The 24,127-nt window shown below is 44.8% G+C and overlaps 1 protein-coding gene across 2 annotated transcripts in view; it reads left to right on the top strand.

The window, feature by feature from the left end:
• The first annotated feature begins 5,545 nt into the window (after positions 1 to 5,545).
• The window catches only part of efr3a (EFR3 homolog A (S. cerevisiae)), a 74,207-nt gene continuing 55,625 nt past the window's right edge, over positions 5,546 to 24,127 (top strand). The window contains exons 1-2 of one of the 2 annotated variants that reach the window (XM_047026759.1): positions 5,546 to 5,642; positions 5,899 to 6,056. In XM_047026759.1, the coding sequence (XP_046882715.1) occupies positions 6,047 to 6,056 (10 nt within the window). In that variant the 5' untranslated portion in view covers positions 5,546 to 5,642; positions 5,899 to 6,046. Of the gene's footprint in view, positions 5,643 to 5,898; positions 6,057 to 20,913; positions 22,123 to 24,127 lie in introns of those variants that run through there. The other variant, XM_047026758.1, reaches the window with a different exon arrangement.

The following is a 24,127-nucleotide window of genomic DNA, read 5'->3' as shown; positions in this document are numbered from 1 at the left end:
GGGTGAATTGCCTTGCCCAAGGACACAACGTCATTTGGCTCAGCCAGGAATCGAACTGGCGACCTTCAGATTACTAGCTCGATTCCCTAACCGCTCAGCCACCTGAGTCCCCTCCGCTCTTGCTATAGCTTCTACACAGTATCCTCCCAAGGAGGCATAATATGTTACACAGCTGGATCTCTCTTCCTCCCACATGCGCCTTTGAAGTGCAGACTGTGGCCTTTGACAGAACTTCTCTTCTTGTCTGTGTGTGTGTGTGTCATTTGTTTACCTGTGTGCAAACATGTTTATGTGCATGCATGTAAAAAATAATGTTCGGAGGCAGCAAGAACATGTGTGTGCATTATTGTGTGTGCGTTTGTGCGTGAGTTCTCAGATACATAGCACATACTGTAGCTGGTTATGCAATCCAAATTTTTCACGGCCCCTCTCAAGTATATTTTGGGATTCGGGAGATTTCAGGGGCTGATTTGTGTTATGTAAGTTGTCAATGCTCACATCTCACCTTGCTTTTAGGGTAATGCGATACATTTGGAGGAGTTGAGTTGGGTGAGATAAACACTTTATAATATATACTGTGAAATGCATCAAATGAGGTTCTTTCACTCTTTTTGTTTAGGGATTATAGCGTGGAAAATTACTTTCTCCATCAGCCATGCCACTGACAGCTCTTTCTTTCCCGGAGGCATCATATTTCAGCATTTAGAAAATATGTCTAGAGGCATGACCATTATCAAGTCCATTATGCCCCTCCCACCCCACCACACCACACAATGTATGCTTTGAAAGAAGTCCCTTTTCTGGTTATCTAGTTGTATTGGTACTATCCCTCATTTATAAATCTAAGGGATAACTTGTTCCCAGATTAAAGCCATGCTGCATCCTCTCCCTTAAATCACAGTAGAGCTCATTCTTCTGTTTGAAAGTCCCACGGGCCTGTGTAGGGGGGTCATCAGACTCAATGAGAAACCCATTGAGGGCAGACAGTGTGTTTACAGTGTGTCACGAGCATAGTCCTGAACAATCAAATATTGTTTGAAGTCATAACATTTGTCATGGTTACGATCACTTCCATTTCAGACCAACAAATTCATAACATGCATCAAATATAATATTTTTGACCTTCTGTATTTATTCAGCTGTAGAGTTACTGTTGATTCAAGTCATTAGTGCCAGTCTCCAAGCACATCCCAGATTATAAATTGATTTATCTTAATAAAATACACAGGTAAATCAATTAAAGTAAAAAAGTACAGTCTTTTTTAGGGAGGACATCTGCTGTGCAATTCAGTCATCAGATAAGTAATTTGTCAAGGTAAGATAGAATTAATGGGTTGTGTCCTGGTCATTCATACAAATAAAACTCAGCTCTTTCATGTTTATGTCATTGCCGCTTGCCGACTTTGTGGAGGAGCTGGACATGCTCCTCAGCGTCCTTCCGGATGATGGAACCCCCCTGATAGTCCTTGGGGACTTCAACATCCACCTCCAAGGAACGCAGGCTGTCGACTTCTTGTCTCTCCTGACCTCCTTCGACCTGACGCTGCTGAGCACACCGGCGACCCACAAGGCAGGCAAACAGCTAGACCTCGTCCTGACACGCAACTGTATCACTGACTTAACCTCTGTAACCCCACTGAACATCTCTGATCACTACTTTATCCAATTCACTGTCTCTCTCCCTCCAACCCGTCCTACCTCCCCTCCCCTTGTAACTTTCCGGCGCAACCTCCGCTCGCTATCCCCCTCCCACTTCTCCTCTATTGTAACATCCTCCCTCCCTCCCATTGACGTGTTCTCGTCCCACCCCACTAACACTGCCACCGACACCTTGCTAACCACTTTAACTGCATCACTTGACTCTCTCTGTCCCCTGTCTACCAGGCCTGCACGATCTTCTCCCCCCTGCCCGTGGCTTACGGATGTTATTCGTGAAGAATGGTCCACCCTTCGAGCAGCTGAGAGGAGATGGCGCAAGTCCAAAGACGGTCTGGACCTTGATTAGTATCACTCCCTCCTCAAATCCTTCTCTTCTCACATAACTGGTGCCAAAACCCTCTACTTTCTTAACAAAATTAACTCCGCTTCAAACCCCCACAAACTTTTCTCTACCTTCTCCACCCTTCTTAACCCACCTCCCCCACCCCCTCCCTCCACCCTGACAGCAGACGACTTCTCCTCTTTCTTTGAGAAAAAAGTCGCCGACATTAGCAGTCGGTTCCCTAAACCCACCCTTCCTACCCCCTCACCCTCCATTTCTGACCCAACTAAATGTCTAAACTCCTTCTCTCCCCTGTCCGAGGCAGAGCTCTCTGACCTCATTCTCTCTCATCGCCCCACCTCCTGTCCCCTTGATCCTGTCCCCTCCCCTCTCTTTCAAACCATCTCCCCCTCTATCATAACTTTTCTGCTCCATGTTCTAAACTCCTCTCTTACCTCTGGCACCTTCCCCTCTGCCTTCAAACAGGCCAGAGTTACCCCTTTACTCAAAAAACCCTCCCTTAACCCTGCCGTCCTCCAGAACTACAGACCGGTATCATTGTTGCCCTTCTTTTCTAAAACAATTGAACGTGCTGTATCTAACCAACTGTCTAACTTCCTTTCTCAGAACAAACTGCTCGACCCCAACCAATCGGGCTTCAAGACCGGCCACTCCACAGAGACTGCCCTCCTTTCAGTCACCACTGCCCTCCAGTCTGCCAGAGCGGCTTCCAGGTCATCCGTCATCATTCTGCTGGACCTTTCTGCGGCGTTTGATACGGTTAACCACCAGATCCTGCTCTCCACACTTTCTGAGATGGGCATCACTGGCACTGCACTCCAGTGGATCTCATCCTACCTGTCGGGAAGATCCTACCAGGTCTCCTGGGGAGGCAAACTGTCAGGCCCACGCCAGCTCTCCACTGGTGTCCCACAGGGCTCCGTCCTTGGTCCCCTCCTCTTCTCTCTGTACACCACCTCACTTGGACCAATCATCACCTCCCATGGCTTCTCCTACCACTGCTACGCTGACGACACACAGCTGTACCTGTCATTCCCTCCGACCGATCCGGGGATCTCAGCTAGGATTGAGGCCTGCCTCGCAGACATCTCCGCCTGGATGACTGAGCACCATCTCCAGCTGAACCTTGCCAAAACAGAACTTCTCATCATCCCGGCCAAACCCTCCATCTCCCATGACTTCTCAATCACCCTGGGATCTGCGACGGTGACCCCCTCATCCTCTGCCAGGAACCTTGGGGTGACCATGGACGACGAGCTCTCCCTCACGGCCCACATTGCTGCGGTCTCCCGGTCGTGTAGATTCACCCTCTACAACATCCGGAAGATCAGGAGATACCTGTCTGAGCACTCCACCCAGCTGCTTGTCCAAGCACTTGTCCTCTCCAAGTTGGACTACTGCAACTCGCTGCTCGCCGGTCTCCCATCATGCGCAACCCGCCCTCTTCAGAGAATTCAGAACGCAGCGGCCCGTCTGGTCTACAATCTACCCAGACGCTCCCACGTTACCCCGCTCCTCATCTCCCTCCACTGGCTACCCATAACGGCCCGCATCAGATTCAAGACCCTGGTACTGACCTTCCGAGCAGTGAATGGAACTGCGCCCGACTACATCAAGTCTCTCCTGCAGCCTTACACCCCCACCCGCCACCTACGGTCTTCTTCAGACAACCGCCTGGTGGTCCCACCTCTCAAGACCGCCCGGTCCCAGCACAAGCTCTTCTCCTGCCTGGCACCCCAGTGGTGGAATCAACTCCCCACCTCCATCAGAGACACGGACTGTCTCTCCACCTTCAAGAGAAGGCTCAAGACGCACTTGTTCCGGGAGTACAATGGTACTTAGGAATGGTTTGCTGAATCCAACGCTAGTTTCCTCAAGGTTCACAATGACTCTTGCTTAGACTGTTGCTCTTGTTGGTTAGTGGTAGCTGATTTAAACTGTTGTATTCTTCTTTTTTAGTTAATCCTATTTTTATTGCTTTCCTACAGGTACACCTGCACTTAGAGATCAATGTTGTGTAATTTTAACTTGTTTAACTACATGCTCTTATGGTCTCTTCCCTTTAGCACTATTTTTTGGTTGTTCACAATATGTACTTCTTGTCTTTGACTACCCGCAATGCTGTGGGGCTATCTTGTTGTTATTATCAGTGACCTATGCACTTTGTGAAGCTCTCTCTTGGAAGTCGCTTTGGACAAAAGCGTCTGCTAAATGAATAAATGTAAATGTAAATGTAAATGCTAAGTGGCTTAACATGACTTAGCAACAACTCAATCTTTTTAAATCAAGTCAGTAATAGGATGTGCCACTGTATTTGAGTGAACACTGTTTTCCCCATATTGTGCATTTGTATATCTCTTTGCGGATGCACTGTGGTAGATTAATGCAAAAATAGGATCATTTCTCTGGTGGGGATGGTGTTCAGCATGTCAGTCAGTAGGTTTTAACAGATGCTAGAGATGCCATCTGTGGGATGAAAGCTTTTAATCACAGATAAATCCAATGGACTGTGTAGCAAAGGGCCTTAAGGGCTTAAAAAGCTGTCCCTGTCCAGTACTTTCACACACTGCTGACTGTGTTGATTTTCAAAAGTCAACTACATTGAAATCCCATATTTCTAAAGAGAAACGTTCAACCCCTTACAGGTTCAAGTTGTAATGAGGGTGGATGTCTTGAGGTGTTGCTATGCTCACATCTTGAATCTCACTGACTCACAACGCCTTCCTGCCAAGCTATGACTTTCTCTATCTGTTTGTCAACAGATCGTCTTGGGTTCAATCAACTCTTGACTGGCTTGAGAGCACCTGATGGCCACAAGTCCACTGTGAAGAAAAACAACAGTTTTGCAGCTGAAACTGTGAAGTGGCTGAAAAAAGAAACATTGAATGTGATAGGGTAAGCCTTGGGGCGACAGGCTAAGCCTGAGTGCGAAAGCTGCTCATAACGTTAAATTAATTAAATCACTGAATCAACCGTTTTGTGAGCCATTATTGTATAGCTTACTGTTACTACTGTAACAAGAATTTTGTATGGAACTTTGCATTTTTATTTGATTTTAATGACTTCATATAATTTACCACTTTCAGAAATAACTATTGAGAGGTAGGCTATTCTTTTCATCTTTTTTTCTGTGGATTACCAGGCATGAGTTATCGGGTTTTGAAGGCTCGTGTCCAATCAACGGCAACTAGTAAAAAAAGACAAACTCCCACTGTAAACTTCATTTTTATTGTTAATGTATTTGTATTCTTGTCCTGTATGTTTTTTATTTTCTTTTATTGATGTTCTTTGATATGGGCCAATAAGTGCCTGAAATAAAGCTGAAATGAATGTAAAAATGTATGCTACATTCCTTATTTTATGGGAGGGACGATTTTGACAATCCTTCTAAAATCAAATAACACCCTGTGTGTGTTCAATTACAATAAATTAAATAGTGGATTTGTTCAAATAAAATATTGATTTTTTTTTTTGCTCCAACGTTTTATCAGCCAACTCAGGACTTGTAGGCTAGGAGTGTAGGCTATACCTTGCGAAAGAGGTTTGAATAAACTACAGTACTTCCGTGTTAGCTGTCAACGTAAAGCAGCCCTATTACAGGAAGAAGTAATCTTTAGGGGTTAATCCTCGCAGTTTACAGGTATTTGACATCAAAGCCATCGAATCTTACAGTAAATTGTGTCGCTCAACAACGTAGGCTAAACTAAAACTGATGATTGGGTGGCAAGCGAACAAAGCGAATCTATTATTTTATATTGATAGTCTGTTTTTCAGGGTGCCAGATTGAAGGTGCTGTTGTAGAGTAACCACGACTCTCTCGGGTACACATTGACTCAACCTGAATGTGCAATGAAAACGTTGACAGTCGAGTTTAAATGCATGATTTAATATTGCAGTGTCCTTGGTCGACCCAATTCCAATGCCATATGTTGAAGTGAAGGAGCGAAGACTTGGGGGAACACGGACGATAGAAGCTACATGTAGCTAACTACAGACTACTACTCGCTACCCACGTCAGAGGAACTGCGGTACATTAGCCGAAGAATGCCAGCGGGTAAGCGATGTGATTGTTTCAGAAGAATGTCAACCGAATGGCTTTATATGTCTTGTCGATGGTGCTCGTCAAACTCTGTAATTCACAACCAGTCAGTCATTAGCCTACGTTCATCAGGCTGTTTTCCAAAGGTATTTGAAATGCCAGCGTCAATATCCTCAATATGTACCTAAGTGACATGATACATGATTCACCAGGGACATCCTCTGTCAATATTCTTACATGAAAGGCCCAATGTACGCATTTTCGAGTGACAGACCGCAAGATAAAAAAACGTAGAGAACTGATAGCCAGAAGCATGTGCAAAAAAAACGATTATCGTGACTTTGTCAACAACGTATCATCCGTTTTGAGAAGGGGATGGGTGTAAGAAATGTCATGATATTTAGGTAAAGGCTATGCCAATGTTCTCTATGTTAGGTCCTTGCTGATCCTACTTGTGTCCTATTGACAGTTGTTAGCTCATGGCAGTGGAGATCATAAGAGATAAGCTGCTAAGGTCATGGTCATGGATTGACAGAGTTTACACTACATTAATAGGCTATATTTCTTTTGCCTGACAAAAACAGACATTTTTTATATTCATTAAATTCGTGTCCTATTGTAACAGTAGAATTACCTACATTTCTCACTCCATATAATGTAAATATATTTACATTGACAGTTGTAAATATATTTACATTAGAGATGTAAGAGCCAGACATAGATATCTTTTAATAGATTGCACAGCAAGATGCATGTTCGACTAATAGAGACAGGAATAGAAGGCACATAGGCTTATGCATCCGAACAAGAGATGAAACCTACATAAGCTCACGACTTTTGCAACCACTATTATTAGCAACAGAGCCTCTCCAGTGTGTTTAATAGAAACATCTCACCATGCTGTGGTCTCGCGCTCTCATTATCACTGAAAGCATTAACCACCTCAATTAGGTAATTATGCAGGGCGAAACCATCCCCATCGCGTTCGCCAAGACTTGACTGGAGACGAGTTGTTTTCCTCTAGAGCTTCTGCTTTTGTTTTTGCGGTGTTGTGTTTGGTTGTTTGGCTTTGTGTGCCTTTTTATGTTGTGTCCCGCATGTAGCCTGCTGTATAGAGGGCTCTGTGTGTGCCCGATTTCGAATGTAATTGCTTTTCAGACCTTCTTAGGACATTGAAGACTGATACAGCAAGGACGAGCAATTGGATTGTTCTTTTTAGCTGTTACGTTCTCTCACGTACCATTTGCCAGTAATACTGGTTTTTGTGGGATGTACACAAGGTGGGCTGACTCTGCTGTTATATCAAATACATTTTCAGTCAAGCAGAGATGTAGAATTAGACTTTTCTGTCATGTTTTTCTATCCCAGTAATGTACCACACTAGCCTGGTCCTAACCAGACTCTCGTACATTTTCATTTGTACAGAGAGTCTGGCCTCGCTCCATTGACAAGTGTTGACTTCCTTCTAGGCGGGTACTCTGTTGAAGTTTAAAACTATTGGATCTGCCTAGAGCCACTCTGATCTGCCATAACCAATCGCTAGCGTTCGCCTTAGCCAATTCCTTCACCACTACTGTAACAGAGCTAGCTGCCGTTGCTGGAAAAATCCAACTGTTCCCGAACCCCGTGGGGAGGAGGGCCACAACATCATGGCCACCAACAAAACTCAGCAAAACTTGTTCTTGCCTCCGCTTTAGCTTATGGATATTCGGCAGCACAGTGTTTCCCACAGATTAGAAACCTAATTGTGGCGGGGAGGGGTGGGGGTTGTCAGACGGGGGGGGGGGGGGGGGGGGGGGGGGGGTCGTAATAATTCCTTCGTTAATAATTCTTTACAGTTAATTTGTTAGTAATTTGTTACATTAAATATTAATCCAAAATGATTCACACCTTCACAAAATTAACAACAACTAACATATTATTTCTGCATTATGCATGTAGCAACCCTAGTGCTAAACAACTATTTAACTGGTTGGCTCCATGACGCCGGGTAAGCTAGCTCTTGAGACTTCTCACCAAAAGAACGAAGGGGAAACTTCGAGTACTGTAATTAGCTCTGGATAAGAGCGTCTGCTAAATGACTAAATGTAAATGTGAGTAAGGTACCTCGCGAAAAGTAGCCTCAACTTTTCTCGACTTTTAGCTACGGCACTAATGCTGAAGGCTCGCTGATATAGCTGTCGGTCTTACTAGAACGGCATATGTATGCGTTGTTGTTGCTAACGTGTGCTGACGTTGTGACTGTGCATATGTGAGAAAGACGCATGAGTGACAGAGAGACGGAGGGAGAGCAGGGGAAAGGAAATGCAGCTGAACGAATACGCTGCGTGTTTTAACCTAAATAGCGATAAAAACAAATATTTTACGAAACGCAATGTGTGGCGGCCGGTGTTGATTCTGTGGCGCACCGCCACAAATTAGTCTATGTGTGGGAAACACTGCAGCATTGCCACAACGGACCGAATGGCTTTGCTCGCATCTTTCTCCGCCGCCATTACGGAGCTACACCACAAACTAGCACAAAATCAACGTCATCGTTCTCAGCCACTCCCTCTGTTCGCTGATTGGACAGGTAGAAAGTTAACCTAAGACATCTGATTTACGTACCTCAATTCCAGACGCAGTACAGAAGCAAAATCTAAATTGAGCGGAAGTACGTAGGAGGGCAGAGCCAGGCTAGTACCACACAAGATACGTCGCAAAATAAACTGCACTCTCTTTGTCTGCTTAAGCTTGCCTCATGTATATAACGTTTTCCTCTTTGTCTTGTGTAACTTCTTTGAGTGCATATTTTTCTGTGTTACAGTGTAGATATAGACAATAGAGACGTCCTTGTGAATTGAAACAAGATGAGGAGTAGAGATGAGAGGCAGAGAGACTTGGTCTCCCAGAGGAAGCACAGGATTCCTCATCATCGCCCTCAACCCCGTCTTACTTTGAGGCACTCACTGTGTCGATCAAAGGGATTTAAAAAAGCAATATCTACAGCGCGGGGGCACCGTGTTTGGATTTAGATGTAAATAGATTATAAATTTGTCTGTGGCGATAATATAGGTGTGTACATTCGAGATTGTTCTTCCGTATTGTTCCTTTTTGTGTGTTTTTTGTTGTTGTTGCAGTCATCTGAATTCATGACAGAGGAAGGCATGCTAGGCGAGGATTTGGCCTAGCATTCAGCCTTTGCTAAATATAACTTCAAAGGCTGTTCTGTGTTTCGTGTCGAGTTGCTTCTTTTCGGAATGTGTCTTTTATCTTGAAGCGATTGGTTGTGTGGGATTCCATTTTTCACCCCCTTTGTATGATTCTCTGTTTTGGGGGATTTCACACTTTCGAGAGGGCCTGTTTTGTAATGAGATCGTCGAGCTCGAATGTGAGATTTCATTTGTGTTTTTGCCTCACTCAGAGATCACAGTGCGTTCCAAAGAGAAGAATGATGAAGAAGGCAAGGCAGGGGTGAGGTGTGAAACATTACGCTAAACCGTGTAGGCCAACATCGCTGCTGTTGTTGCACAACATCTGCTCACAGGCCTGCGAGATTAATTGGTTGTAGCGAAATCACCGCGAGCACAAATAGCCGATGCTATTTTATGTTTTATTGACTTTTCACCATGGGCAAAGAGGGTGATCAATAATTCCTGAAAACGTGCCTCACCCCTCTAGTACCAGCTGCACTAGCTTTGTGATGAGTGGCCTTTGTAGCTACATGTCTGGATATTTCTAGTGACTGGAAAAGAGCAACCTGCTGATTGACAGCTCAGGTGTGACTTACTGGCTGGCTGAGGGTGTGGTGTAATCATTGACTCACTGTAACCTCACTTTTTTGCCTAAATGCCAAACACTGCACTGTTACTCCACCCTCTCCCATCACGGGATGCAGGGGGCCTCTCTCTCTCTCTGCTTGTTGGAGCCCTGCTCTTGGAAGGGGTTTAGGTGAGGAAGGGACTGGGACCATTTTCTGTCCACTGTGGGCCTGTCTTTGAGGTGAGAAGCTGTAACAGTATCACCATGGACTGTTTAATGAATGGCTTGTTGGATGAGCTGTGCTAGTTTGCTCAAGGTCGAGGTCTGCTTAAGCCACCTGTTTTTTTTTTGCTCCTCTCCAATGTACAGTATGTGTGCACAACACACACACAAACACACACACATACCTGAACTGAAATCCACACCTGGACTTCCCCATGCAGTAGGCAGCAGCTCACACAGCAGTGACACAGCTGGAACCTGAATTTGACACCACCTCCACTATTGCAGCATATAAATCCTAGTAATTCCTGGTAATTACACTTCAATTAGGATAATTAAAATACCTACAAATTACTTCATCAAGGCAGAGACAGGTTATAAAACTTGCCACAGATTCTGCTCATTACTAAAAAGCATGCATTGTAATCAGGCAGCCCTGCATTGTGTGAGTGTGTGTGTGTGCTTGTGTGTACATACTCAAACACATGTATGTGTGTGTGTTTAGCCTTGCATTCGCAGCTGTCCAGGACGCCATTGAGCGTGTGTTCTTACGGCTGGCTAAACTCAGACTAAGCTTAGCTGGCCTGCCTGACGTGCTGCAGTGCTGTATACCTGCGCTGCTCAGCACTTCTGCTGGGAGTGAGGGGAAACGAAAGCACCGCAAGGTCATAGATGAGACTGTGAATGCGAGAGAGAGGGAGAGACAGAGAGAGAGAGAGAGGGAGTGAGAGAGAGAGGGAGAGACAGAGAGACAGAGAGAGGGAGTGAGAGAGAGAGGGAGAGACAGAGACAGAGAGAGGGAGTGAGAGAGAGAGGGAGAGACAGAGAGACAGAGAGAGGGAGTGAGAGAGAGAGAGAGAGTGAGAGAGAGAGAGAGAGAGAGAGAGTGGAGGAGAGAGAGAGAGAGAGAGAGAGAGAGAGAGAGAGGGAGAGGGAGAGGGAGAGGGAGAGGGAGAGGGAGACAGGGAGGGAGAGAGAGAGAGAGAGTGAGAGAGAGAGAGAGAGAGAGAGAGAGAGAGGGAGAGGGAGAGGGAGAGGGAGAGGGAGAGGGAGACAGGGAGGGAGAGAGAGAGGGAGGGAGGGAGGGAGGGAGAGACAGAGAGAGGGAGGGAGAGACAGAGAGAGCTGGAGGCGGAGGTGCACCAGCCAGGGCCTTCTGTGAATCGTCCCCTAGCCCTGAGCCACTCACCATTGCCTCTCAACAAGATGGATTCAGAGAACAACAACTCCGGTAGGGGTGCCTTTTGCAATTTGTGCCCATGCCTGCGGAGGTGCCTGTGACGGTGCATGCGTGTGTACAGTGCCCTCCAAAAGTATTGGAACAGTGAGGCGAATTCCTTTATTTTCGCTGTAGACTGAAAACATTTGGGCTTGACATCAAATAATGAACGTGAGACCAGAGATCAACGTTTCAGCTTTTATTTCCAGGTATTTACATCAGGATCTGATGCACAACTAAGAAAATATCACATTTTGTTTGAATCCACCCATTTGTCATGTGAGCAAAAGTATTGGAACAGATATACTTAAAACATATTTAAGTGAATAAGACTTAATATTTAGTTGCAAATCCTTTGCTTTCAATAACTGCAGCAAGTCTGTGACCCATTGACGTCACCAAACTTTTGCATTCTTCCTTTTTGATGCTTTCCCAGGCTTTCACTGCAGCCTCTTTCAGTTGTTGTTTGTTTTGTGGGGTTCCTCCCTTCAGTCTCCTCTTAAGCAGGTAAAATGCATGCTCTATAGGGTTTAAGTCTGGAGATTGACTTGGCCAGTCTAATACCTTCCATTTCTTGCCCCTGATGAACTCCTTTGTTGTTTTGGCAGTGTGTTTTGGGTCGTTATCTTGCTGCATGATGAAGGCTCTGCCAATCAGTTTGGTTGCATCTTTCCTTAAATTGGCAGACAAAATGTTTCTGTAGACTTCCGAGTTCATTTTGCTGCTGCCATCATGTGTTACATCCTCAATGAAGATTAATGAGCCGGTCCTAGAAGAAGCCATGCAAGCCCAAGCCATTTCATTACCTCCACCGTGTTTCACAGATGAGCTTGTGTGTTTGGGATCATGAGCAGTTCCTTTCTTTTTCCAAACTTTAGCCTTTCCATCACTTTGGTAAAAGTTAATCTTTGTCTCATCAGTCCATAAAACTTTGTCCCAGAATTTTTGAGGTTCATCTCTGTACTTTTTGGCAAATTCCAGCCTGGCCTTCCTATTCTTCTTGCTAATGAGTGGTTTGCATCTTCTGGTGTAGCCCTTGTACTTTTGTTCATGAAGTCTTCTGCGAACAGTAGATAGTGATACCTTCACTCCTGCCATCTGGAGGTTGTTGCTGATCTCACTAACAGTTGTTTTAGGGTCTTTCTTTACAGCTCTCACAATGTTTCTGTCATCAACTGCTGATGTTTTCCTTGGTCTACCTGTTCAACGTCTGTTACTTAGTACACCAGTAGTTTTCTTCTTCTTCAGGACATTCCAAATGGTTGTACTGGCTATGGCCAATGTTTCTGCAATGGCTCTGATTGATTTTCCATCTTCTCTAAGACTCACAATTGCTTGTTTTTCACCCAAAGACAGCGCTCCGGTTTTCATGTTGTTTTCACCTCTGAATACAGTCTGCATAGACAAAACCTATCTTACCCAATCTGAACCTGAGTGTAGACATTCAGTGGTATTTATTGATTGAATAATGTATGTAATAGGACACACCTGGGCAACAAAACACACCTGTCAGTCATATGTTCCAATACTTTTGCTCACGTGACAAATGGGTGGGTTCGAACAAAAAGGTGATATTTTCTAATTTGTGCATCAGATCCTGATGTAAATACCTGGAAATAAAAGCTGAAACGTTGATCTCTGGTTTCACATTCATCGTTTGATGTCAAGCCCAAATGTTTTCAGTCTACAGCAAAAATAAAGGAATTGGCCTCACTGTTCCAATACTTTTGGAGGGCACTGTATGTGTGTGTGTGTGTGGGGGGGTTGTGTGTGTCTGTCTGTGTGTGGGGGTGGATTTGTGTGCAGCGTGTGCGGGTATGAGAATTTGTGTGTGTAAGTAAGAGTTTGTGTGTGTGTGTGAGTATGAGAGAGAGGGCGGCCAGGAGAACATGATGGAGTGGGAGCAGGTAAGGCGAGTCCTCCTTTGTTTACATGACTCTGTATTAGGCTGTGCAATCGCTATGAATGCCACCATTGATCTGGCTGCTTACTAAACATGCCAGCCTGCCCCTTTTGTAGCCCCCAACCCCAATCCGTCTTCCTGATTGGCTCTCCTGTGGACCACTGTTGTGACAGTTGTAAATGATTCGTCAGGGAACGTAGATTCATTAATGAGATGGTTCACTGTTCACTCTGCCAAGTCAGTCACAGAAGACAAAGTTCTGCTGCTGTTGACATTTTCCTGGTGAATTATTGTGATGTTTCCCCTCAGTGTTTTCTAGATACTGCATTTTCTACCCAGACCAAAAATATTCTAATGAAAATTACTGGAGAAAAAATAAGATATGCATCAATACCATTAAGCAGGTTTTGTAGAACCATGTCATATTTGTTTTGGTTGTGGTGTGTGAGTCATTGAGGTACTTAGCTGCCCTGGTGTTTTAGACTGCAGATGTGTGATTGGCTGTTGGGTTACTGCAGATGTGTGATTGGCTGTTGGGTTACTGCATAAAACTTGTCTGAAGTGCGAGGTCGTCCTCTGTCTTTCATGCTCAATTTCCCCTCCTGCCCCCCTCTAACACATGTGCCTGGCTCACACACACACACACACACACACACACACACACACACACACACACACACACACACACACACACACTCACACAGTCTCTCTCTCTCTCTCTCTCTCTCTCTCTCTCTCTCTCTCTCTCTCTCTCTCTCTCTCTCTCTCTCTCTCTCTCTCTCTGTGTCCCTCTCTCTCTCTGTCCCTCCTTCCACTTCCTCTCTTTCTCTCCATATCTCCTTCTCTCCATATCTCTCTCTTTCTCCCTCTCTCTCTACCCACATATGAATGCACAGTGGCCACTGCAGCCAGCCAGGCAGAGCTGAGTGGATGAAGACCCTCCTGTCGCTCAACCACTAAGGCCTGTCTCGATCAACAGCATAACTCGTACTTCTGCATCAAACCTTCATCCCTACTAATAAACCAGAAGGATGAGCTGAAGTGTGCCCTCCCCCACCATCCCCACAAAATCTTTATGAGAGCATAAATGACCGGGGCTTTTAATCTGTTTCGCTTTAATTATGAATATTTGAAATCGTAGTCTGGTGGGGAAAAAATGGCCGGCGGTTGAGAATCAATAAGGACTGACGGCACTGTGGTGGAGCCAGAGAAGCACTCTGTTATGAAGCCTTGTGATGGGACCCACAGACATGCTGAGTGATTGGTTTGCATAACTCACGTGGTGACGAAGGAGCTGCCATGGTGTTGATTATGGAGGCTGATGGAAAAATCTGACAGATTAAAAGGTTTTGGGCTATTAGCTCCGCCCCCGTATCACTGCCAATAATGTGATTGGTTAGGCCCCATCTAATCTAATGCCAGTCACACAAAGCGTAGATGCAGCGTAATGACTTAAGGGAAGTTAGACCAGTAGTGCACAAATTGTTTGTTGTTCAAATGCTCTGTATTTGGATAGAAGTGTCTGCAAAGTTAATAAAATGTCAAAATGTAACATTATATGTAGTTTAAATAAGGATTGAGAAGACCAGTTATTGTAAATGAGGAAGGTAGGGAATTGGAGGAAAAGGTTCTTTTGCGGTCCTGGGGAGGTGAAGCCACGTAAGAGAAATGTGCGCTAGTTCGACAGGCGTGCGCTTGCTCGAGAGCAGGGGCGAATCTAGGTTCCCACTTTTGGGGGGGGCTAAGCCCCTAGAAAAAAACTATAAGTTTTCCTGTGACCCGATCAAACTATGGGATCTGGGGGCATGTTCCCCCAGAAGACATTTTTAAGAATATATTTTTAAATAGTGCCCTGTAGTGAGTTTTAGGAACAGAAATGTAGATTTAAAATATGAAAAAAAAAAGTATTACATTTTTTGGGGGGGCTAAAGAAACTTTTGAGCTAGAAAGTAAGGCTAGATACGCCATGCTCGACAGGTGTGCGTTAGCTCGACAGGTGTGCGCTAGCTCGACAGGTGTGCGTTAGCTCGACAGGTGTACGCTAGCTCGACAGGTGTGCGCTAGCTCGACAGGTGTGCGCTAGCTCGGGAGGTGTGCGTTAGCTCGACAGGTGTGCGTTAGCTCGACAGGTGTGCGCTAGCTCGACAGGTGTGCGCTAGCTCGACAGGTGTGCGCTAGCTCGACAGGTGTGCGCTAGCTCGGGAGGTGTGCGCTAGCTCGGGAGGTGCCCGCTAGCTCAACAGGTGTGCGCTAGCTTGTGAAAGGTGCGGCCTTGCCAAAGGTCCCTGCCCTTGGAAAACGTGTGGCAGCTCCAGTAGTCAACCCTAGGATTGATTAGTGAAAGACTTAGTGAAAGATTAGTAATTTGAGTATGTAGTTCAGTTGGCAAGGATAGTGAATTTGATTACTGATATAAATTCATTTTGATTCAGTCACAGTGATTGCTCTCACTTTAGCATGGGTACAGAGTCTCCAGACTTTTGGTTCTGAAAATAAGCGATAACGATGATGATCCCATTATTCACGACCCTTTGAAGAGTCTAGAATTGCAGTGGCCATGTGTACAGAAAAACCTTTTTTCTCCTCTTTTCACACACTGTTCTTTGTGGATTTGAGGATCAGAACGTTTTGAGTCCGTCAGACTTTATTAGATGGGTTTGATGTTGCCAGCAGAGGGCCAAGCCCTCATGGTCCATCAGTTTCACCCTTGTTATGAACCCACATTAAACTGAAGGCACCAAATGAAAGCCATCTTTGATGGTGTATTGGTGTCATCGATGCTGCAATGGGGCTGACCCCATTTGAAATGGGGGTTTTTTTCACGGCAGAAACCTCTCTCGTGTCAATTACTTTGGGGTCTTCCACTTAAATTGTTTTGGCAGTACTCACTGCCTATACTTCGAAGCTTTTTGCTCAGAAATGAAATAGTATTTCACTCTCAAAACATAAACAATATGCATTAAAAAAAATATGTTTTCTCCCCCCTTGTTTCCTTGTTGGAAGCCATTTCTTAATGGTTTTTCTGCCTGAAGAATGGTTCCCTTGCTGAAAGGAAGTAAAATAGATTTGTAAGCCCTCCCCTCAACCAAAGCACCCTCTGAGAGAACGTGTGTGTGTGAGAGAGCTGTGTGTCCAGGATCTAAAGCAAATCACTAGGCCTTGACATTTTAATATGGTCATCAGGGATAATGGGGTCTGGAAGGGACATAAAGCAGGAACATGGCTGCCTTGCTGAATGTCTATGATGGACTGTTTATTTCCTTTTATGTTTTTTTCCTGTTTGAAATGTGACCCGTTTTTAAAGTTGATGTTTATGTTTTGTTATTTAAGTTATGATGACAATTTCGGTTCGATCAATGTTATGATCATCACTCACATAATGCCATAAATTGCTATTGCCGCTATTGTAATGCCTCCATCAGATGCAACTAATGGCATTCCAGTTAGAAGGCCGTTTGTTTCAATTCAGTGTAATTATGTTATTCTGAATAAAACATTGAGATAATGTATGACACTGAGATTTATAGCAGTTCGTAAAACTCATGCTGACAGTTTGGATGGACCATACAGTGAGACACACACCCAGAGCCTATCTGATGATTTCATTGACATCTTCTGGCTTGTTAAGGTGTTCATTAAGGTGCACTATGCCGCTGGGCCTAAAACACCCACCGCTGTTTGAGTGAGCAACTCTAGGGCTATTCATTAGCTCGCTATCTCATCACACATGCACACTCGCCCTAAGTCGAATCAAACGTCCCCAGCACCCTTTCAACCCGCGATATGAGAAGAAATGTCATTATCACCAACTCTCTCACAACTCCTCTGCCTACCCCCACCCCCACCCCATGCCGATAGTGAAAAGCTTTGGGTGTGGAAATTACCATTGCTTTGAACATTTGGGTTCATTATGCTAGATGGGGAGTCAGATGGCTGAGCGGTGAGGGAGTCGGGCTAGTAATCAGAAGGTTGCCCGATCGATTCCCCACCGTGCCACATGATGTTGTGTCCTTGGGCAAGGCACTTCACTCTACTTGCCTCGGGGGGAATGTCCCTGTACTTACTGTAAGTCGCTCTGGATAAGAGCGTCTGCTAAATGACTAAATGCATGCAAATGCAAGATTATAGATTGGTTCAGTCCAACACCTATTTGACAGGAATTTGTATCTCAAGCCAGCGACTGTAGATCTATGGTAGAATTGACACCTCCCAGACAATACCATGCTGGAAATGTCATCCAAAGTAATTACGTAGTATCAGTTATACATCAGTATTTTATTTTTTAGTGTGTGCGTGTGCCCCCAAACAATCACTGTTCATGCTTTCCGAATTATCCACCATGCATGTATCCACGCACCCTAATGAAGTTGTCTATGACTAATTGTAATATTGAATTACCAAACAGATGTAGGCCTAGTGTCTGTATGATTAATGCATATGAGTGGGAAGAAAATACGTTTTGAAAGGTTTTACCTGAGACTTTTTAAACATGAAGACCTTTACTTATACATTACATTACATTTAGTCATTTAGCAGACGCTCTTATCCAGAGCGACTTACAGTAAGTACAGGGACATTATCCCCGAGGCAAGTAGGGTGAAGTGCCTTGCCCAAGGACACAACGTCATTTGGCCCAGCCCGGAAATCGAACCAACAACCTTCTGATTGATTGCCCAACTCCCTAACCGCTCAGCCATCTGACTCCTTCTACTTGAGTGAAGGATGTGTGTAATTTTGCCATCTGATGATTGGAAGCCTATGCCAGTTGTTCAGGGCCAGTCGTGGGCTCTGCCATAGTAAGTAGCACTGCCCCGTAACAACCTTCTCTGATATGGATCTCTAGTTTTGACAGGGACGGCAGAAGGAGTCATATGTCTGCTGACACTTATGAAGAGGGAGAGAGGAGAGTAGTCTGTCAATTGTTTGCGAGATTTGTTTTACAGGTAGACACAAACTAAATGTGGATTACGTACTTGATAGAACAGTAAATGCACCTACAGTACCTATCATCAACAGAAATGGCCTTTTTCCTTCTGGGGCCAAAATGGAAGGGGGGGATGGAGCCCCTCTTTATTTAAAGACATGTAGTTGATGGTAATGGGGTCAGGCAGGTAATTGTGTCTGTTTAGCGCTCCACACGTACCCTGCTTCCGCTTAGGGTACGTGTAGTTTGTCAGGGCCTGGTTTAGCTGCCTCTCAGTTGAGATCTGCTTCTTTAAACTTCCTAGTGGGTTGTGAGCGGCCACGCACCGCCACTTGATCCATGCCCTTTCCCGGCTCTTCAGAGATTCATAGTCTGGAGGTGGAGCATGTGGGAGACAAAGAGAAAGGGAGAAAAAGAGCGATATATTGGGCTCATTTGTCACTAGGCAGGCTTCCTCCTTCCCTCCCTCTCCCCTCCCTCCTTCCCTCGCTCTGCTACCCGTGGTTGATCTCTCCCTAGCGGAGCTTGTAATTCCTTCCGAGATGGATGGGACTGCAGTGCAATCATTCTCCGCCGGCGTGATGGATATCCCGGGGTCAGCCTTTGGAGTTGTTTTGCGTGGCTCTTTGCTTTAGCTACCCCTCTGTGCCACCTTGATGGAAAAGCTGGGTAGGAGAATGGCTTCTCTTTAATGTGTTTGAAGTCTGAAGTGTCGTGGGGGGCGAAGATGTCTGGTCGTTTTCCAGACTCGTCTTTTTTGTTTAACCCCTGTTGATAGTCCAAGGCTTCCACTTCGAGCGCCATCCTAATTTGTAAGTGGAAGGCGTTACCCTTTAGATTTTTCAGTATGTATTGGAGGACCCCCCCCCCCCCCCCCCCACTGCCTTTAAGCTACAAAAGCCCACCATGACGGCGCAGAATTTGAAAGAAAGAATTCCAACCCATTAATGAATAATTCCCCCCCTCCCATCCCCCCCCCAAAAAAACCTTGTCTGTCTCAGAAAAGATGCTTAGCCAGGTGTTGTTTTCTGTCCATAGGTCCGTTAATTTTGTCATTGTTTTTTACGGCTCTGGAGGCGTTCAGTAAGTGAGACGTTATGATCTGTGCACGTGTCCGACACGGCCCCGTGACTTCAGTCGAGAAGGCAGCACGTCTTTTCTCCTCCGTGTCGCTGTGTTCTTTCCATCTAGGAAACGTGACCCCGGGGGACTGCAGCAAAATCAGGTTACGTTCCCACATTGTCCGACTCTCATGAATATTTAAATGAGAGCACAGCGTGATCCCACGCCTACGAAGCTCTCCTGTAGAAATCCACATCGTCTCGTTTGCGAAATGGCAGATGTTCCCCATGGTCCCTCATAGATCTCCCAAGGTTAAATGTTTATAAACCAAGTGTTGCTGGGAAAATAATCGTTTTAAATGCATTAATGACTCCTATTTTCCTGTGGAACCCGAGGAATAATGGTAATAGGTAAAACGCTTTAGAATATTGTGTGTTTTTGCTTAGTAGCAAACACTAGCGCATTATCAAAGGTTATAGAAGTTCATTTGTAGTTACTTGGTAGAGAGACAGAAAGGAGACAGGCAAGACAGATAAATCATTGTCTGGTGTTGTGTGAGAATTTACTTTCTTCAGGCAGCTCCCCTTACCCTGTAAACACACACACTAACAGAGAACTACACACAAACAAGCAAACCAATCACCAGTGAGCAGGCATGGGGTTTGTACTGTAAAACCAGTATTAGGCCTATCTGATAGAAGCGGACATTTCAAGGGGATTCTGCATTCATATTCAAGCATACCTTGAGATTTTCAATGTCCAGGAACAGTTGTCACCAGTCAGATTCCCCCTGCAGCCGAGCATTGAACTTGGCAAAAAATTCGAGCAGAGGAAAAACTTAAGAGATAAATTGAGATATCTGTCTGACTAGAATTATACCGGAGTGACGCGGATTCCAGATTTATGGGTCATCATCTATTTTTTGCGTGTGGCCTTCAAGGTTCACCAGGCTGTAAAGAGGTCATCTCCAAGATGGATGAGAAATGTGTCATGTTTTATGCAGTCGCACCATCCTATCCATGGTGGGATGATGAATCTGTTGTAGTTTTGGCTTCCCAGTTGGCGTGATGGCTTTGGGTGCTCTGTACTCTGCTATCTAGGGTTTGATATATCAGTTCAATGTCATTCAAAAGATAAAGACGAATTGTATCTTCATGTCAGTGAAAGTACATAAAAGGCTGTTGATACATGCTGGCAAAAAGAATCCAAAATATCTAGGATTATTTAATGGTTCAATAAGTTTATCTTTTATGAAACCTCTACAATTAGACATATTTCTTCTACAGGTAGTTCTCTTTTACTTTTCATCTCTCAGGGAAAAACACGGCATTAACTAATTGTTTATCAACAGTTTTTCCCTCAAAGTCAGAAAGACAGTCAGAAAGACAGGATGTCAATGTCTGTTTGTTGTCTATTTTGCGGCCGTACTTTGAGGCTTTTGTTGGAAAGCAGTTGTTTCCCGGTAGAGTGGTTTTGTGGATGGGGGATGAAAACACAGTGACTTTCATCTGGTTGTTAAAGGGCATGGAATTAATCAGAGAGGTGGAGGACATTCTTTAATCTTGTAGATTACGTGCTCATGGATGGTTTAGGTGTAGATTAAAATGCACACACACAGCAGTGGTTGGGTGGAATGTACAATTTGGTGGGTGGTTGTCAAGGGCCTCACCCTCTGTCCACAAAACAGCCACACTTTGTTGAGTCATGTCCTCAGAAACGCAACACTATCATACATGTATCATACATTGAAATATCTCATTCTCTTGTTCAAGATTCAAGTGGTCCTTTATAAATTGGGGATGTACTATTTCTGCGCAATGTATTTTGTCAAATTAATACTGTGGAGTTGTCATTGACAACCTTTTTTATTTAATTGTTTTAGGCTTTTGCACACTACATGTAGCCTATGAAAGAGGACACAGTAAAACAGCGAAGTGACAACTATATTTAATCTGCATTTCACCTTAGCCCAGGAAACATCTCCTGCAAGCAGAATCTTTGTGCTTTGTTAACTGTTCAGTTAAAAAGTCTTAAGAAAAAGGGAAAAACATCTTTAGCCAATGGACTAACCCTGGGACTTTTTGTCCAAGACCTGACCTGTTCTGTTACAAAACGTGTGTGTTCTAACTTAAAATATATGTGACAAATATGGTTCTACTAACCATAAGACATGGAAGAGAACTGACAAAACTGTACCACCATTATCAAGTTTAACATTAGAGGTACCTGACTGAAACCTTATCCTTACCCGCCTTTCTAGTCCTTTTTTCTTTCTAGGTCTTTCTCTACCCCCCGAGTTGTATCACCTTATCCTCTCGATTGCTGTGTAGTGAGGTACAGTAACCTGAACTGGGGCAGACACGGGCACAGATAACGAAGCAATACCGTCTCCCTTTCTCTCTGTCAGAATGGCTGATAATCACAGGTGTTGACAGACAGACGGCTTTGCCGGCGGCCCATTGGCGGAGCCTGCCCTCAGTCAGAGAAACCGAAGTTCTAAAGTGCCGAGAGGAGCTGGCGGAGAGCTGCTTGTGTAGGAGATGATCAGCATAAAAACTGTGGCAACTCGGGTGCTTCGAGAAAGTTCACTGGAAGACCTTTGCACAGTTTTTTTTTCCACAAGGAAACTGTTCTTAGGGCTTACTGGTTTCCAAGGGGATTTTAGGTCTGTGGTATTTCCGTTAGAGAGGTGAAGAACTCGCCCTCCGGTTTGGCCTTGTGGATGGATCTAACCGTCAGGAACCTTCCAGAACCTCCGTTTATTCAGGTTGCGACGCATCCCGGCTAGAACGGCACGAGTTTATTCGGTTCTGCGAACGTGGGTCGCCTAAGAGTACATCGTCTTTTCTTCGAGTCTTCTGTGGATCTGCTGGGGGGCGTCTGATGGAGTCCCGTTGGGGGTCATTCAGGAGGTCTGTCATGCGGAGGTACATACAGGTACCTCACACTGAGGCTGATGGGGCCTTCAACCTCAGCGGAGGCTGGAGCAGACGACCCGTCTTGAGGTTTGGTAGGTTTCAAACAAGCCGGTAGACCTTTTCTGATGACAGTGCAGCAAGGTGGGGGATGTGGGAATGTCTGGGAGGTGTCTGGGACTAAAGCAGACCTGTCGAGACCTGTGGTAATGTGAATGCTTGTTAATGTTTGAATTCTTGTTTATTATTGAATTAACACATACTCAGAGAAAATGTAAGTGTCTGTTTTTTAACTTCACGAAGATCTGTGACTTGAATAATGATCTGAGTTTTAAAGATGTTATAATTGGATTTCTAAGTAGTTTCAGGTAAACATCTCAGCCAATAACCAACATTTTAATTGTGTACCTATGTTTTGTATAATCGTTATGAATCAGGCTTCAAGTGTGCACTTCCATGCAGTACCAAAGATGTATCTCCACATTAGTAGTCCCAACCTCAAATCCATGTTTAAATCCAAGGGTGCCCTTCGGCACACTTACTTCAGGCTACGTGAGTGTGGGGGGAAAGCATATTTGAAATGCACTTGGCCTCTCGACACCTCCCCAAACTGATCACATCTAATCTGTTTCAACAACAACAGATCAAGCTGGAGAAGCTCAGTTAAAAGACAGACAGGATGTTAAAAGGGACAAATTAGACACTGTGTGTGTTGTCGATCGACCTGGTTCAAAGCGACTTGTCAATATTTTGATTTTTCTCTGTACGAAAGGAGGTCTAAGGCGTATTTATTTTGATGTTCACATACGTTAGTATACTGTTGGCTGTGGTCAAGATTTTCTCCTTTCATGTGAAGCTGATAAATCATGCAGTCCCCCTCAGGGTGTGTTTGTGTTGAATCCTGCAGGCTTTCGTAATAGCCTTGTACAGGCTTCCATAGCTTGCTATGTTCACATGCAATATTTCAGTCAGCAAAACAGAAACACCCAAATGTCATCTTTGGTGCAGACACCATTTCACAAACCCACGATACAGGTCTAGGGCTGTCATGACCGTGCTTGCTCTGAAAACAAAATGTGGGCCGACACCTAAAGGGGGAAATGTGAGTTTCTTGGCAGGTAGTTTGACAAAGGGAAAGTTTGCCAAACACATGCTTTCTTGTCTCCATGTGGCACCGTCTACAGAGGAAGATGCTTATGCCTGGTTGTAAATAGTCTAAGACCTCAAATTGATTTAGCCTCATTAATTCTAAGAATTTAATGCGTCTGGAGATTCACCCTAAAATGATGCCTGTTAATTAGCAGCCAATCTCTGTCACAGGACCAGTGTGTCTAAATGGGACATGTTTGCCCATTTCCTGTAGTGGAACATATTGCTCCAAAATATTTAGTAGAGTAAGCCTACCCTACGGCCTCACATTAACCTTTCCACAGTAGGTGTGAGGAACCAGCACAAACCACTGTCGCAAGCCGTGTCCTTAGTCGTGACTGAAGTACAGAGGATATATTCACATGACTCCAAAGTCGTGGTCTCCTGGTGGTCGTTTGCCTCGGTAGCAAGACGACCAGCGTGGTGACATTCATTAATCGCATTGTTGAATTTGTCGAGGCCGTACATCAGGTGCGGGAGCTCATTGTGATGACACCTGTCTTGATTTATTGGCTGCAGCCCTACCTGGCAAACCTTAATTCATCCACCCCCCTCAGTGCTTCAGGAGGTGTGATTGTATAATGAGGGTGAAAGTGAGCTCCTGTCGGCGTATCTCCCTGATCTCCGCGTCTCCGTCCCCCCTCTGATGGGTGTGTTGTCTTTGGACGTTCTCTCCCCAACAACAGAACATCACTGTCACAGTCTGGTGCCCGGGCAGCCCTGTGTGCTGGGGTAGCTTCTGCAGAGATTGATTGTGTTGTTTGTTTACTAGAATTTATAGGGTCCCTCCTGGTCATAGATCTTCAAATCCATGGCGGTCCACTAATTGTTGGGCCTCTTATCTGTTAATACTGCTCGGTTTTGAATGTACTGTATCGTAGGTCATGATTTGAAAAGTATCCTTTTTGAACCTTTGCCTGGCTCTCTTCCTAGGAATAATTCCAGCCATGT

Source organism: Hypomesus transpacificus, chromosome 10, assembly GCF_021917145.1.
Source record: "Hypomesus transpacificus isolate Combined female chromosome 10, fHypTra1, whole genome shotgun sequence".
Classification (NCBI taxonomy): domain Eukaryota; kingdom Metazoa; phylum Chordata; class Actinopteri; order Osmeriformes; family Osmeridae; genus Hypomesus; species Hypomesus transpacificus.
This window is presented reverse-complemented; position numbering and strand designations above follow the sequence as displayed.